Raw genomic sequence first — 14,061 nt, 5'->3', positions numbered from 1 at the left:
AGAGACAGATGGAGAGAAAGGAAGACATGAGAGAGAGAGAGAGAGGGAGTCACAAAGAAATCAAGAGCAGGACACTGAGGGAAAAGTCATTGTCTGTGTTTGTGCATGTGTGCCTCCACCTGTTGTCTGAACAATGTAGACAGGACGTGTAGAGTTCAGATGGCTTTTGCACAGAAATGTCCCTTGGGAGTCCCACTGTTTAAAAACTGTCTCTAGCACACTGCTTGAGATGCTCGACACCTGCACACACACAATAACAGCGTTTACATTAATAGGTCATCGCAACACAAGAGATGCTTGACTTAAGCTTTCACTGTTGGTGCAATAAAGACGTTGTGTGAAGGTTTTGTATGCATTGTCTGACCAGGTAGTGTAGCTCAAACTGCATTCACTATGTGTTTATTCTCAGAAAGTTTCAATGGAAATACTGTATTTAGGGGTATGGATATCATGAGTAGAGAGAGGACTTATCAGAAACAGTTTTCAATTTTTTTATCAGCCATACACGGAGACCAATACTCGAGAGTGTGCTTTTCCTTTTACAGTACACATGAATATGTTTATGTTAGTGTGTTGATGTAAATCTGCAGCTGCCTTTGCTCACCTGATTGTCATGGCTCCATACCAGTTCCATTTCTCCACTGGATCGACACTGGAGCCTCAGCTCAGTGGCAGGACTGCTCCTGCACAGGCCTCCACATGCAGCTCTTCCAGGAGGCTCTCTGCACACACACAGACCCAGCTCTCCATCGTAACCCTGATAGTCCTCTGCAGATTGACACACCTGCAGGAAAGTAACCACTGTAAAGCTGGGATCAGTTTTTATACAGAAAGTTCAAACCATTTTGAAAACAAGTACATATTTGTTATTCCTTCTCTGCTTGGGCCACCTTTTGCCTGTGTGTATTTTTTACTGGTTGCATTTTAAAATAATTAAAAATTTGCTAGCATTCTCAACTTATGCTCAGTTTCAGTGTATAACTAGGTGAGGGGTCATTCATACCAAAGACTACTATGGAGGACAGTGACAAAAATATACACTGCATGGGGAGAGCAGTGAAGGCCTTCCTAGCTGACAGTCACAGGAAGCAGTTGATGGTTAAATATTAATGGCGGAAAGGGCAAAGACATTGAGGTTGTACTCATTAGCCTTGTCTATGATTGTAGAGTCAGTTCTGTAAACAGATCACAGTTTACAACTTAACTTGTGTCTCTTTCAAAATACTCAAGCACCATTCAAACAGATCTTCAGGATGAGTTTCCTGCCAGAGAGGGAAACTGGACCACAGTGTCATTTTGTGAGATATGCCAGTTACCTTTGCTCCACTTTTAGTGTATGTGTGTGTGTGTGTGTGTGTGTGTGTGTGTGTGTGTGTGTGTGTGTGTGTGTGTGTGTGTGTATAATTGCATAAGGTCAAACCTGCTGCCTACAGTGAAGTGACCACTGATATCTGTCAAGACAATCGCCATACTGTGTACGTGTATTTCCATTTCTGCAGACATCGTACAGTTTCTGTACACAAGCATCTTCATTGTTGGTAGGTTGGTAGCCAAGGGTACAGGGGCACCGCCCATCACTGGCCTGCAAGAAAGGCAGCAGGGTTCAAACAATTGTCTTGTATAATTCAATATAGGGTTCATGGTTTGGTCAGTTTGTTACCTAATTCTATTAGGTAACAATGCCATTTTGTCATTCACTCATTCATTGACAGAGACAGACACGTTAAACCACACTTAATCACAGCTGAAGACTTTTCTGTTTGCCACTGCCTTTTATTAAACCAAATATCTTACACTGCACTGTAACTTTTATTCTCCTGTTTTATCTGTTTTATTCTATTTTAGCTTCTTTATATTTCCAATTTAAAACATTTTAATTGTATTTAAATGTCTTTTTATATTGCCTTGTGTTGCTTTTATATTCTGTCTTGATGCCTTTTATGCTCTATGTAAAGCACTTTGAATTGCCTTGTTGTTGAAGTGTGCTATACAAATAAATTTGCCTTGCCTTGCCTAAACATGTAAATATTACTAGCACACCATCTATTTATCTATCTATTAATTTGTTCATTCGCTCATTCATTCCTTCATCTCTTCTTCCCTCTTTCCTTTCTTCATTCATTCATTCACACAAACACTCAGACAAGAGTCAGGGTAAAAAATCTCATTCTCCTTATTGTGAGTTGATGAGTGAAGAGCTCAACACTCATGCACGCTGCAACAGACAGGGAAACACAACCCCACTGCAAAGGAACATGATCTGCAGCTCTTTCAGCTTGAAGCTACAGATTGTTCAGTCTAAGGTTTCTGAGAGAGAGTGAGGAAGCTTCTTTCATGACTATATTAGTGTGTGCACTGTATCCCAGGACTCAAAAGTTACACACAAAAAAAAATCATAGATTGAAATTACAGTTTTTCTCACTTGAAATCTCTGTCCTACTCCTGGGCAGACACAGTTGTCCTGGCCAGACAGAGGCTGCTGAGCAACAGGGCCACATGGCATAGGAGCAGACAGGCCTGGTCTAGGACAGAAGTGGTGAGGAGGACACTTCAGACAGCTGTCCATGGATACACCGCCAGCAGTTGGCCCATAGCTTCCCTTCGGACAGGGGATTGGAGAGAAGCTCCCCGGTGGGCAGTAGAAACCTGATAGAAACAATAATATGTTCTGACATACCTTTTTGTTTATATGTTTCTGAGTTAATGAGCTGTGATCCTGTGTTACATATGAAAAGATATAATAATTTAAGGAAAAACCAGAATACATTTTATAAAGTATGGGTATGTTGTATTTCATATTTTTTTCCAGTGTATTCATCTTTGTGTGTTTGTTTGGTTATTATTGTTAATTGAAACTTAGGTTTTGTGTGTTTTTGCACTGAATAAATGAATAAAGGATTAAATATTTATATATATCTCTATGTACTATACCCCTTTACTATTTCCACCACACTAATATCCAAGTTACTTCCTTGTAAAACTCAAAAAAAGTCAGTAATATAAGAGACTAAATGTATCCACCATAAGCAGATAATGTAGTGCTGATGTTTCAGTATTGATCAAAGACCAGTTCACAGTTTGCAATATTCTAACAGAAATCATAGTGTGCATCAGGACAGCCTACCTGACTGGCAGGGTGGCCTCTCCTGGACATGTTGGCTGAAGTTGTTTCCATGAACCAGACTAAGAAGCACAGAAGCAAACAGCCACCACAGACACCAGAAATTCTTACACCTCCATGTCCTTAGCATTGTTAATACTTCCGCTTGTTGAGGAAAACGACTGTTGAACCACTCAGGAAGGAATTTTTAATTCTTCATCCTGGATCTGTAAATAGCTTCTCGGTTGCCTGTCTTGTTTTGGCCATACCCAAGAAAATAGATATGAAGGTGCTGTAGCTAACTCATTCCCTTGATAAACATCCCCTGTCTGCTGTAGTTCTGCACACCTGACCTGATCTGTCTGCTGGTAGATAGAGCTGCGAATGAGGTAAGTAGTGGGCCAGTTAGTCTGCAAAACTTTCAATAGCATGCTGAATGATTTATGGCCTGTGAGGTAAGGTGACAGCGACAGTGGAGGGGCCGGTTGCTGAACGCAGCAGAAAAAACAGAGAGTACGGCTACCTGATGCTGCCAGATCACATTACTGTATTTGTTCTTCTCACTACTACCATGAATCTGATTAATGATTTGGCTCCCAACGTACATCAACACAGCTTTGCTTTAGAGGAGTCTATGAGCAAGTACATGTTGAATTCACCTTCAGATTCTCACATCAGATATATCTGGCTTTATGCAAGCCAGCTGCAACTTCCAGCTTCACTTGCAAATGAAAATCTTTGACGGACATGTATTGAATACTACTACTTTTGTTCCATTGTGTTTACTTATTGCAATTGTAGAAAGTGACACTATAGTCAAGGTCTGTGTGGCCTACAGCTGACTGATCATTTGCATCAAGAAATGGCTCTTTTTTCTATAAATTGTTAAAATGTAAATGCAGTGCAACTCAAAGATCCTTTATGCATTTATTCATATGAGTGACTAAATAAAAAACCTGCATTTGGTACAAATATGTATATTTATTTGGCACAAAAAAAGCATTTCTTTTTCATGGAAACCTTTGACCTGCATACTGTTCCTGTGATTCTAATCTCTGCATGTCTGTGTACAATAACTGAGGTAAGATTGTTACCCTTTGCTCCATATTTAAATGAAAAAGGAAACCCATCCCAGCTTTTTATTATGTAAAGTCTATTAAGTGGTACAATTAAGTCTAGATATAAACATTGATATAAGTCATCAAGAGTTATTTAATTTTTTTCTACAAGTATAAATTCTTGCATATGTGCGCGTGCATTTATGTGCATATGTGTTTATGCACATGATATGTTAATAAATGTTAACTTTTTAACATTTAACTGTATTTGTGCAGAAGGCAGTCAAGAGTGATGTTTTTATGTACAGGAACTAATGCCTTCCTCATTCTACACTGTTATTGTATTGAAATAACGTTGGACTTTGGATAACTGAAATAACCTACATATTTCATCACGGTAGCCATGGACTATGATCCTCCAATGACGACTAACTTACCTAACTGAACAGGATTCAACTTTCACCTACATATCCATGTCACCAGTGGAGAAAAACTCTCCACATTGCATTCACAGCTGCAAAACAGGCTAATAAGATCATAGAGTGGAGATCATCGGAAATATGAAGCCACATTATCACCAGTAATGGAATGTGAAATGCAAAAGCACCTCATACAAATTGCCCTGTAAGTAGACATCTGTCATTCCTTGTTTATGGCAAGGGGAAAAAAATCTAGAGCACAGAGCTTAGCATAATCAGTAGTGTTTACTTGTGTTGTTTTGGGCTGCTCTGTCCTGGTTTGCAGCACAAACACTGATGTGTAAACGTTTGATTGTCAAGCATCCAAAACAAGCCATGATAATCAAGGCTTTAAAAGCTGGTCCAAAAGTGGATACACTGAATTCTTGCACAATTTAACAGATACAAAACATAAAAAAACACTTGTGCAATGCCTACAGGCACTGTGGATCAAACAAGTGACCCCCCTGTAAATATTCATATAATTCAGCTTCCTGGCAAATTGGACCTTTGACGTAAAAAGCCATAAATCCAGCCAAATTTCTTATCAGATTCTGTATATACAAACTTGAACTTGTTGAACCCTTTTGGTGCGCTCCAGTAAACTTCTACCTCATTTTGACATTTTCATTTTAAAAAAATAAAGAAAGTTAAAGTTTTCATTTTGCAATAAAGACAGTGCAGTTAGCGTTGTCGAGTTGGCAGCAGCCTTGCCATATCATCATTATTACAGCCTTCTTGTTTTATCATACTACTTATCATAGTACTTTCCCCTTTGTGACTTCATCTTAAAGCGATGCATGCCCTATTAGCATGACATCATCTCCTTAAATCAATGCCGCATGCAATGGAAGTTTTATGAAGGTTCAACAGTGGACGCTGGTGCTATTGGCATGTCCTCGCTCTGTAAATGTGTGTGTGTGTGTGTGTGTGTGTTTGTGTGTGTGTGTAGTTTTCAGTGTATGTGCATGTTGTGTTCCATCATCACTGTGACCTTCCACGTGTTGACTGTTGACACAGGCAGAGTTTGGGCAGCCGCTCTGATAACAAGACCTTTATAAGTCAGATGAGCAGAGAAGTCATTCTGCAGACCCCTGATCTTCAGGTAAAGGCCAGCCACTGTTTCCCATATTGATTGTCTTCTGTCTTAGATTTAGAAGGGAACGTCTATTGCAGAATATATGAAGATAATTTGTGGAAATGTTCAGTATACATGAATTTGTTCATTGTGATTTAAAATTCTTATGCATTTTTCTCATCTGTCCCTCCACAGAAAGATAAACATGCATCTAAAAGTTGTGATCTTCACCCTCTCATTCTTGACAACTTTAGGTATACATTGCTCCTCAACTTGTATTTATCCTTATCCTTATTATCCTTATTTATCCTTTATTTTGCAGTGAAGTTTTTTTTTCATGTATGTTTTCTTGTTTTGCAGCTTACCCACTCCACCGTAACACCAGGGAGGCAACATGGGTGGATTCAAAGGCAAACCAGGCTCATGAAAAGACAGAACTCACAAAAGATGTGGAGTAAGTTCAAATCAAGTACATTAAACCACCTGAAATAAATTTGCATCTGTACACTCAACTCAAAGTGAAATATCTGAATGTCAACACACTTCCTAAAGGAGTGCTTTTGTCTCTCTTTGCACAGTAAGCTCTACAAGATCCACATAGATGACAGTGGCCTTTACAACCAAGAAGATGATCTCAACAAAAACCCTGTGGCAGAAGAGATGCAGCACAAACTCAACATGGAGTCAGAGCGTCTGCGTGCCCGTCTGCGCCAAGAGCTGGCCGAGCTGCAAGAGAAGTTGTCCCCATCTCCAGCTCACCTCAGCTCTACCCTGGCCAGTATGAGGGAACGCCTGGCTCCCCTCACCCAGCAGCTCCAGAGCTCTCTCAGTAGCAACACCCAAGATCTGTGTGGCCAGCTGAGCCTCTATCTGCAGGGCCTGGAGACAGCCGAGGCTCAGGCAGAGGCCGGTCCAGCTCACTACCAGGAAGCCTTCCACTGGATGGGCCAAACCCTGGAGCACAGCAGCTCTAAGCTGGCTGACATTATCAGCGACTTCCAGACTAAAACCGTTGGAATGATCGAACATCTGAAAGAGATCAGTGCTAGTGAGGGAGAGGCAGCCAAGTCGGGGCTCTGGCAGGAAATGAGCTCCAGGTTGGTGCAGGAAGTGAGCTCAGTGAGGGTGGAGGCACAGAATAGGGTGGGGACTTTCAAAGCAGAGCTTGCCGCTTTGCTACAAACTGCACAGCCTCTTAAGGCTGAAGTGACAGCCAGTATGGAGCGGTTCTGCCAAAATTCAGCTCTGCAGGGCCAAGTGTTTCAAGCGCGGATGGAGAGGCTGTTTGTTGGGCTGGAAGAGGAGGTCCGGGAAGCCCCGAGCCTGTTACCCTCTTCCTCCTCCACAGAGTCAATTGGCTTTTTGCAGGAGGACTTCTCAGTCAAATTCTCTGCTCTGATCCAGGACATTCTGCATTCAGTGCAGTGACAGAGACAACTGTACATTTTAAAGAAATTATAAAAAGCTGCCATTACGGTCCCAATTGAAATTATTCATTTGAAGTATTGTTGTCCATGAACTTGGTTTGCTGTTTGCGAGCAAAAGTAAGTAGCCTGTACATATTTATCAATGTATTGATTTGATTGAAGTGTTTGTTTCATTCTGTATGTGAATGAGTCAGTATATTAACTGTGTTGTGTAAAAAGATGCCTCTCGTTGAAAGTAAGAAGTTTAAGATTGTAAAAATCACCTGTTGCCATTTTTTCATTATGTAATATTAATGGAGTGACACACAAAGCTGATTTTAAACTTTATTTTGAACATGTACAAGAGATAGCAGCAAGTCTGACTAATATACTCCATATAATAATGTGTTTTAACTATTTAAAGCAGTACAATCAAGATGCAAGATACCCAAAGCCACTCATAGACTGGTAGGAATGTCAATGGATGAATAAAAAAACATTAAAAAATACTAATTTGCTTACAAATTACAAAAAAACTTACAAAAATTTATTTTGCTTACAAAATTTGCTTTTTTTTATTTATTTTTTTTTACATAGTTCAGGTTTTACTGTTCCTTCATAACCGATTAATGACACGGTTTTTAAAATCATGATATTATCAGATAGTTGTAAAATCGCAATGAACATACAGTTTATTGCAACACTTCAAAGTTGCACAGGAGGGTATGAGGTTACCAGGCGAAGACAGATTGCCAGTAAATCTGTCAGTGAAAGGCCTGAGGTAATCCTCCAATCCAATAAAACTTCTTCAGGGCAAACCAACCACCAAGAACCAGCAGGACAGCAGCAGCCGAGCCAAACACAACACCCACCACCAGGCCCGTCACGTTCACGTCAGTCTTCTCTGGTGCCACATTACCACCTGATGCACGTAGGGGGAGATTAATGGTGATTTCTTTTGGGGTTGTTCAAATAACCTTCAAGACATTTGAATGTATATCTGGATTTATGAATGTGATTAAAATATACTCACTGTAAGCAGCTGCATATGGCCTGTCTTTAGTGGGAGGACATAAAAAAAGAGAGTCACTGAAAGAGTCAACTTTTTATCATAGTGTTTAAATAACAGGAAAGAAGTTAAAGGACTATTTTTAAGTGGGTCTAACCTTGTCCAGCAGTGTAAAGTGGTCCGACTGAAACAGTGGCAGATTCGCTGCTCTCTTCTCCAAAAGGAGTCAAAGATCTTTTTCTTCTGGTATTACAAGCCTTAAAAATAAGATCCAGATGGGTTTAGTTTCATCTACATCATATCATGTATAACTATGGCTTTTTGACATACATTTTTTAGTTTAAGAAGTAATATATCATTTATTAAAAATAAATCATAATGAAGACAAGATGAAATGTCCCCGATGGCTTGGGTGTTTAAGGTGTCACCCATGAATGTCAACAACCCCGGTTAAAATCTGGAGACCTTTGTTGCAGTCATTTCCAATTTCTCTTCTCACATTTCTTGTCATCTCTCTATTATCAGCTATATAATAAGGACATTGAATATCCAAAAACAATAAACTAACTAACTAACTAACTAAAAACTTAAGACTAAATACTGTTTTTGAGTCTTTTTTATGTGGCTTTGAAAGTGTCACATTGTCTGCTCAACACTGAGGAAACTTCTATTTTCCTCATGTCCTAGGATGCATAAAACAGCTACATTATATACATGGTGATAGACTATATCATTCAAATCTTTGCCCTTAAATTAGTGCCATGGTGTTCCTTTGAAAGTTGCATCACAATTACTGTCCCTGATGTCTTAAAAGCAGAGCCATTTGTTCTTGACTTTTCAACTTACGTTCAACAGCTCTTGACATTTGCTGGGCTCACAGAGTCTCAGTATGCAGTGCAGATAGATGCTGGACTTTGCCTGGTCACGGTGTTGAACAAAGCGGAAAGCCTCAAAGTTATAACGGGCAACCTTGGAAAGGCCATTGCTTGTCACAGTTGTCCTTTGGTCTACTGAACAGCTAGTGGAGAGCAGAGTTATTCATATATTTAAGAGTCACATTATTTCATGCACACAGAGTATGAAGCTATATTAATAATGTGGGCTACCATACCCAGTGAAGAAGTTGTGTTGCTCAGTGTGCGACATGTTGTAAGCACTGGGAGTTCCAAAGCAGTGATCGAGTAGTACATGGAAACTGAAAACAGAACAGCAGGCCATTGAGTTACTGTTTGCCACAGTCATACAATGTGCTCAGTTTTATTTCAGTATTTGTTTTCATATAAACACATTCACTATGAGCATTCACCCATCCAAATACTTACTTTCCTGTCAGGTTAACAGCCTTCACCTCCACATAGATCCTTGTTCGCAGCTCAAGACCTGTTGAAGGTACGACTAATGGGTAGCCATAGTCAGAGTCCTACAGAAATAAGATGTCAGAGTAAAATAAGTCAAGAGAAATAGCTCTGAAGTGTTTCTGAGGCAGCTCTTATAAATGAGAACTTGTACTTACATTGAAAACACTCATTTTTAGTGTATCAATGAAGGTTCCGTTATTATCACTGGTTGCCACTGAGACTGAGGAGCTAAAGAAATCATAGAAAAGAGGTAAAATAGAGAGAAAAAAGAGAAACTTGAGTATTTTCAACTCAATGAATTGCCTCATTCAAAATGCAATGTGATACATTTACAACTTGTCTAATTCATGGCACAAAGAAATAGTTTCTACAGTTACTCACGCCACTATTTGTGTGTTGTTGATCAGGTACTCCAATGGGTAGCGGCAGGAGAAGTGATAGTAGAGGTCTGTGGAGTAGCTGATCACCCCCTGGTCAGATCTGGGTGTGTCGATGTAGCCTGTGATGATAACTGACTGGATGCTTAGGAAGCTGCTGAAGGGACCTGTGGGGTCCGGGGTCTCATCCACAATCTGAACAGAGAAAGTCATCGAAAATCATTACTTGACCTTTATATTTCCAAATAACTCTCAATAAAGCGTTTCTCATTTAAAGCCCAGTTGCAGTTCCAATTTGTCAATTTCTTCGTAATATGTCCCTAATTCTGCACCATTCAACATTATCTACCAGACACTTTCTGACCTGCAGGGACTGGCGACAGGGGTTTTCCTGACTGTGGTTAACAGGAAGCTGGTAACGGATGATTGGAGGGTCCACGCTGGTGTCGATAGAGCCTTGGCAGTCTGTGTTGTTGTGGTTCCCATTCAGTGCCAGCTCTGTGGGGTTGAAACCTGCCCACTGAGCGGTGCACAGGTTGACCTCCAGTGTGATCATATTGATGCCGCAGTCAACCGTCAGGTCCAAGTTGTCTGAGGAAGAGAGAATAAGACAAACCAGATGAGACTTAAAGAATAGCTCTGATTTATGCATAATTTGTGCAGAATGCTCATATAAAACTGATCTGATTTAGTGGAAACAATTGTTAACCAACCTGGGGTCCTCTCATACTCGGAGGAGCAGTTGTATACACAGAGAGCAGGCTGCAAGAGCACAGCCAGCAGAGGGAGACAAAGATAAAGAGTCATCCTGCCTGGAAGAAGCTCAGTCAGTTGGTTCAGTCCTATAATGGATGGAGGGACACAAAATAACAATAGCAACATGTTCAACCTGTGAAAAATGCACAAAGATGCTAGTGATTATTTAGAAAAAAAAGTACATGACTGCAGTTTGTAATATCAAGTTGTGCTGCAAATTACTTTTATCTTGCTGAAACTGTTAATATATAACATTTCCATCAATTTATAATACACATTTAAATTTACAAATTAATATGTTTCAAACAGAGACCAATGTGACAACCTGAGGAGGGTCTTACCTTGCTGGTACCTGAGCAGGTGTCACAGAAGTAGTTGTGCAATATGGCTTTTATAGTCTTACACAGCCTCACGATACCTAAAACCATAGAGGTGTGACTGTCTTCAGCTAATTTTAGACCCCTGCGTACATACACACACACACACACACACTTTCTCTACCTTTCTACTGTGACTTCTCGTTTAGACAGCAGCAGCTCCTGGCTCACTGTCAGGTCTTCACCGGCAGATTAATGTGTCAGAGGGTTTTAACACTGATCCCTCAGGTTAAGAAGAACTGATGTTTCAGGTTTCCCTTCATCAAAAATGATTATTGCAGAACGGAGGTGAAAGTTATGGTTGTTAGCGGGCTGAGCCGAGGCAAATGAGGTTTAAACGTGGATGCAGTGTGCATAATTATTAGTAGATACAGTTTGTTTTGTTGTTTTGTTTGGAAAGGACTACATTTCGAAAAAGACAGTAATTGGCCTTGCAGGAAGATTTTGCTCACAAATTACATTCATGATTAGTAAATTATTGTTAAAACCAACAATAAATACTTTGATTTAAATTAAAATCCACTTAATCTGAATAAAAACAAGTGTTTTGCAAAGCTTTCCAAACCCTTCTATCACAAATGGAGAAATACATGTTCCTAGACATAAAATATCATTGTGTAGAGATTCACTGTCTTCAATAGCGGCTTTATATCTTGAGAATGAAACACCTAGGATGCTTGTAAGATGATCACACTTGCCACAAGCTACACAGTACACAGCCAACCAGGAGTAACCTTTGTTAATTTCCCTTGCATGTCAAACCTCTCCTCTATTGTCTCTCCACAGTTTTACATTGCAGGTAATCTTTATAGCTATAGGCCACAACTACTATGGCTGAGACAAAGAAGCCTCATTGTTCCCCAGAAATACAGAATGAAAAGGAGCAACGGTGTTTTTGCCAAAGTGCCCATGGTGATAGAAGACATTTGTTACACTATCCACAGATGCGTCACTCTAATACAATCTCTTCGTTCCTCACCTGTGTCCAACGATGTACCTCCCAGGCCACTTGTTTGGAAACAACTCATCGGCCATTCTTCTGCGCTCTAATCACATTCTCCATTCCTCCATTTTCCTATAATCTTCCTGGCTGTAGGGTCGTTGATAATTGCAGATTATGTAAGGATGTCTGGACGAAATGTACAAAGGTTGATATGTCAGGATAAACCACAAATAACCAATACATTAAATAATCATGTTAAATGCCAATAACCATGTAATAACCATGCCATTTACATGCCATAAACTATTGCATGTAAAGAACATTTGTTGATGTGAAAATAACATCATAATAATAATAAGACGGTTGCCTAAACAAATTAGGATAGAATAGAAAAGAGTAGAAATCAACCATGAAGTAACCATTATCAGGAGGCTAAAATTAGATAGACCAGACTGCAAGGATTATTACGACAGTGTACTTTGATGATGATTAGTGTAAATCTTTAGACTCCTTTCACAAGGATCAACAATGGTAACTGAGATACAATCACATCTGAAAACAATGAAAACAAGGCCCAGGGGAGGACGCAGATTCGGTTTTGGAAGAAAGAGGATACACTGGGAAGCTTGTGAGGGCATGGTACTGTACTCTGCGGGCATGTACAGTAAAGGAGATCATTAATGCAGCTAATAAGACCTAAGGGTGTGTCCACCATGTACTGTGGTTAACTACAGTACATGGTGGATATGGTCCAGAGTTGGATATGTTTAAAATTCATTTGCAACACTTCAAAGTTGCACAGTAGGTTTTGTGTATGTTGCCTACAAGAAAAAGCTATGCATTGTTGTTTACTTTGACAACCAATAAGCTAAATACAACTTCTCTTGTGATAAATTACTGTAACATTCCTGAATTGTTGCTAAAAATACATAATCAGTTAGTGTCATTGCACAATAACTGATTCATCTCAAAGGGGCGTCGATGCTCTGCTTCATTTCATGAGTAGTTTGGTGTCATCTCCTGGCCAAAATTAGACAGAGCTCAAATGCTTTGTTGTTGTCTGCATCCAACAGACTCATGATTCACCAGAGCTGAGGAGTGCGAGCCAAGAGACACAACTTCGCCCTCAATGAACAGGCAGCACAGTAACAGCCATTGTTCATTTGTTTTTTTGTCAGAAAAATACTGATGGACATTCATTCCAATAAACTGTTATGTAACAATTAATCTGGAATAAACAGAAACACAAGAATAAAGTCATCTGAATACTGTAGCTAACAATGTTTTTTGTCCTGCACAGTCAAGTGGTGATCTGAAAAGAAAGCCTAACATGAGAATAACAAGTCTGTTCAGTCAAGTTAATCTTTTAATTTTAAAATGATTTATTCCACAGAGACACCTGCATATACAGTCCAACATTAAAGTCCTGCTGTGAAACGTTACATTCCTGAGTCTGTTGCCCAACAATAAACACACTGAGGATGTGAGAAAAGCTCAACAGGGGCAGCGTTTGTAGCACACAGTCACAGTTCTTCATCACATGACAAACATTTTGCATGCATAGTCCAATAATCAAATCAACCTAAGAGGCTTTGAAAGACCAAAACAAGAAATACCATTCCACACATGACAAGCATCCAGTCAAGCTCAGTCTGACAACAAGACACCCGCATGACGGACACACTTGTGTCACTAATAGAGAGAGACAGAGAGAGAGAGAGAGACAGAGAGAGAGAGAGAGAAATGGCCTAAAGCCACATAGCGAGACAACAGAGTTACACACAGAAAAACAGCCTGTGATTGTCCATCCTCTGTCAGCTCTCAGAGAGAGGAGCTGGTGTTTATTACTCTGCTTCCAAGGTCATCTGTTGATAGCTCTTGTTAAAAATCATACAAAAGGAGGATAAATTGCAGACGGTCATGAGGTTAAGGTTGACTGCTGTGGTACGAGTGTATGTATGTCTTTTGTTCTAACTACTCCTCCATGTTTACATTTTACAACATATCTCTACCACCAAAGACCTAGAGATACTGTATAGGTGACAAAATCTCCTGTAGGTGGTTGATATCTGGTGACTGCAAAGGCTTTAGTATATGAGTCATATCATTTACATATTCATTAAACCATTAAGTGACCCTGG

The 14,061-nt window shown here is 39.8% G+C and overlaps 2 protein-coding genes across 2 annotated transcripts; one reads left to right on the top strand and one right to left on the bottom strand.

Annotated features, from left to right (window-relative positions):
• Window positions 1–5,892: 5,892 nt before the first annotated feature.
• On the top strand, window positions 5,893–7,332 carry zgc:162608 (uncharacterized protein LOC100037332 homolog). The gene is made up of 3 exons (XM_044354429.1): window positions 5,893–5,948; window positions 6,055–6,148; window positions 6,273–7,332. The coding sequence occupies exons 1-3, from the start codon at window positions 5,900–5,902 to the stop codon at window positions 7,120–7,122; spliced, it is 993 nt and encodes a 330-aa protein (XP_044210364.1). The 5' UTR covers window positions 5,893–5,899; the 3' UTR covers window positions 7,123–7,332.
• Window positions 7,333–7,433: 101 nt separating this feature from the next.
• Window positions 7,434–10,680, bottom strand: LOC122984113 (zona pellucida-like domain-containing protein 1). Its single transcript, XM_044354428.1, has 10 exons — window positions 10,558–10,680; window positions 10,209–10,435; window positions 9,849–10,039; window positions 9,623–9,695; window positions 9,432–9,529; window positions 9,221–9,304; window positions 8,956–9,127; window positions 8,267–8,366; window positions 8,134–8,157; window positions 7,434–8,022 (listed from the first exon to the last, which is right to left on the bottom strand). Exons 1-10 carry the CDS (start codon window positions 10,649–10,651, stop codon window positions 7,865–7,867), a joined length of 1,221 nt encoding a protein of 406 aa, XP_044210363.1. The 5' UTR covers window positions 10,652–10,680; the 3' UTR covers window positions 7,434–7,864.
• Between the last annotated feature and the right edge of the window lie 3,381 nt (window positions 10,681–14,061).

This window comes from Thunnus albacares, chromosome 6 (genome assembly GCF_914725855.1).
Source record: "Thunnus albacares chromosome 6, fThuAlb1.1, whole genome shotgun sequence".
Taxonomy (NCBI): domain Eukaryota; kingdom Metazoa; phylum Chordata; class Actinopteri; order Scombriformes; family Scombridae; genus Thunnus; species Thunnus albacares.
Note: the sequence above shows the minus strand (reverse complement) of the source record. Positions and strands in the feature narration are given on the sequence as shown.

Bases quoted from the DNA above. Each gene is read 5' to 3' on its own strand.
- zgc:162608 (XM_044354429.1), top strand. From the start codon at position 5,900: ATGCATCTAAAAGTTGTGATCTTCACCCTCTCATTCTTGACAACTTTA. The intron at 5,949-6,054 runs GTATACATTGCT...CTTGTTTTGCAG, and splicing joins CTCATTCTTGACAACTTTAG to CTTACCCACTCCACCGTAAC. The intron at 6,149-6,272 runs GTAAGTTCAAAT...CTCTTTGCACAG, and splicing joins GAACTCACAAAAGATGTGGA to TAAGCTCTACAAGATCCACA.
- LOC122984113 (XM_044354428.1), bottom strand. From the start codon at position 10,651: ATGACTCTTTATCTTTGTCTCCCTCTGCTGGCTGTGCTCTTGCAGCCT. The intron at 9,305-9,431 runs GTAAGTATTTGG...TTCTGTTTTCAG, and splicing joins GCTGTTAACCTGACAGGAAA to TTTCCATGTACTACTCGATC. The intron at 9,128-9,220 runs GTATGGTAGCCC...GCTCTCCACTAG, and splicing joins CAACACAACTTCTTCACTGG to CTGTTCAGTAGACCAAAGGA.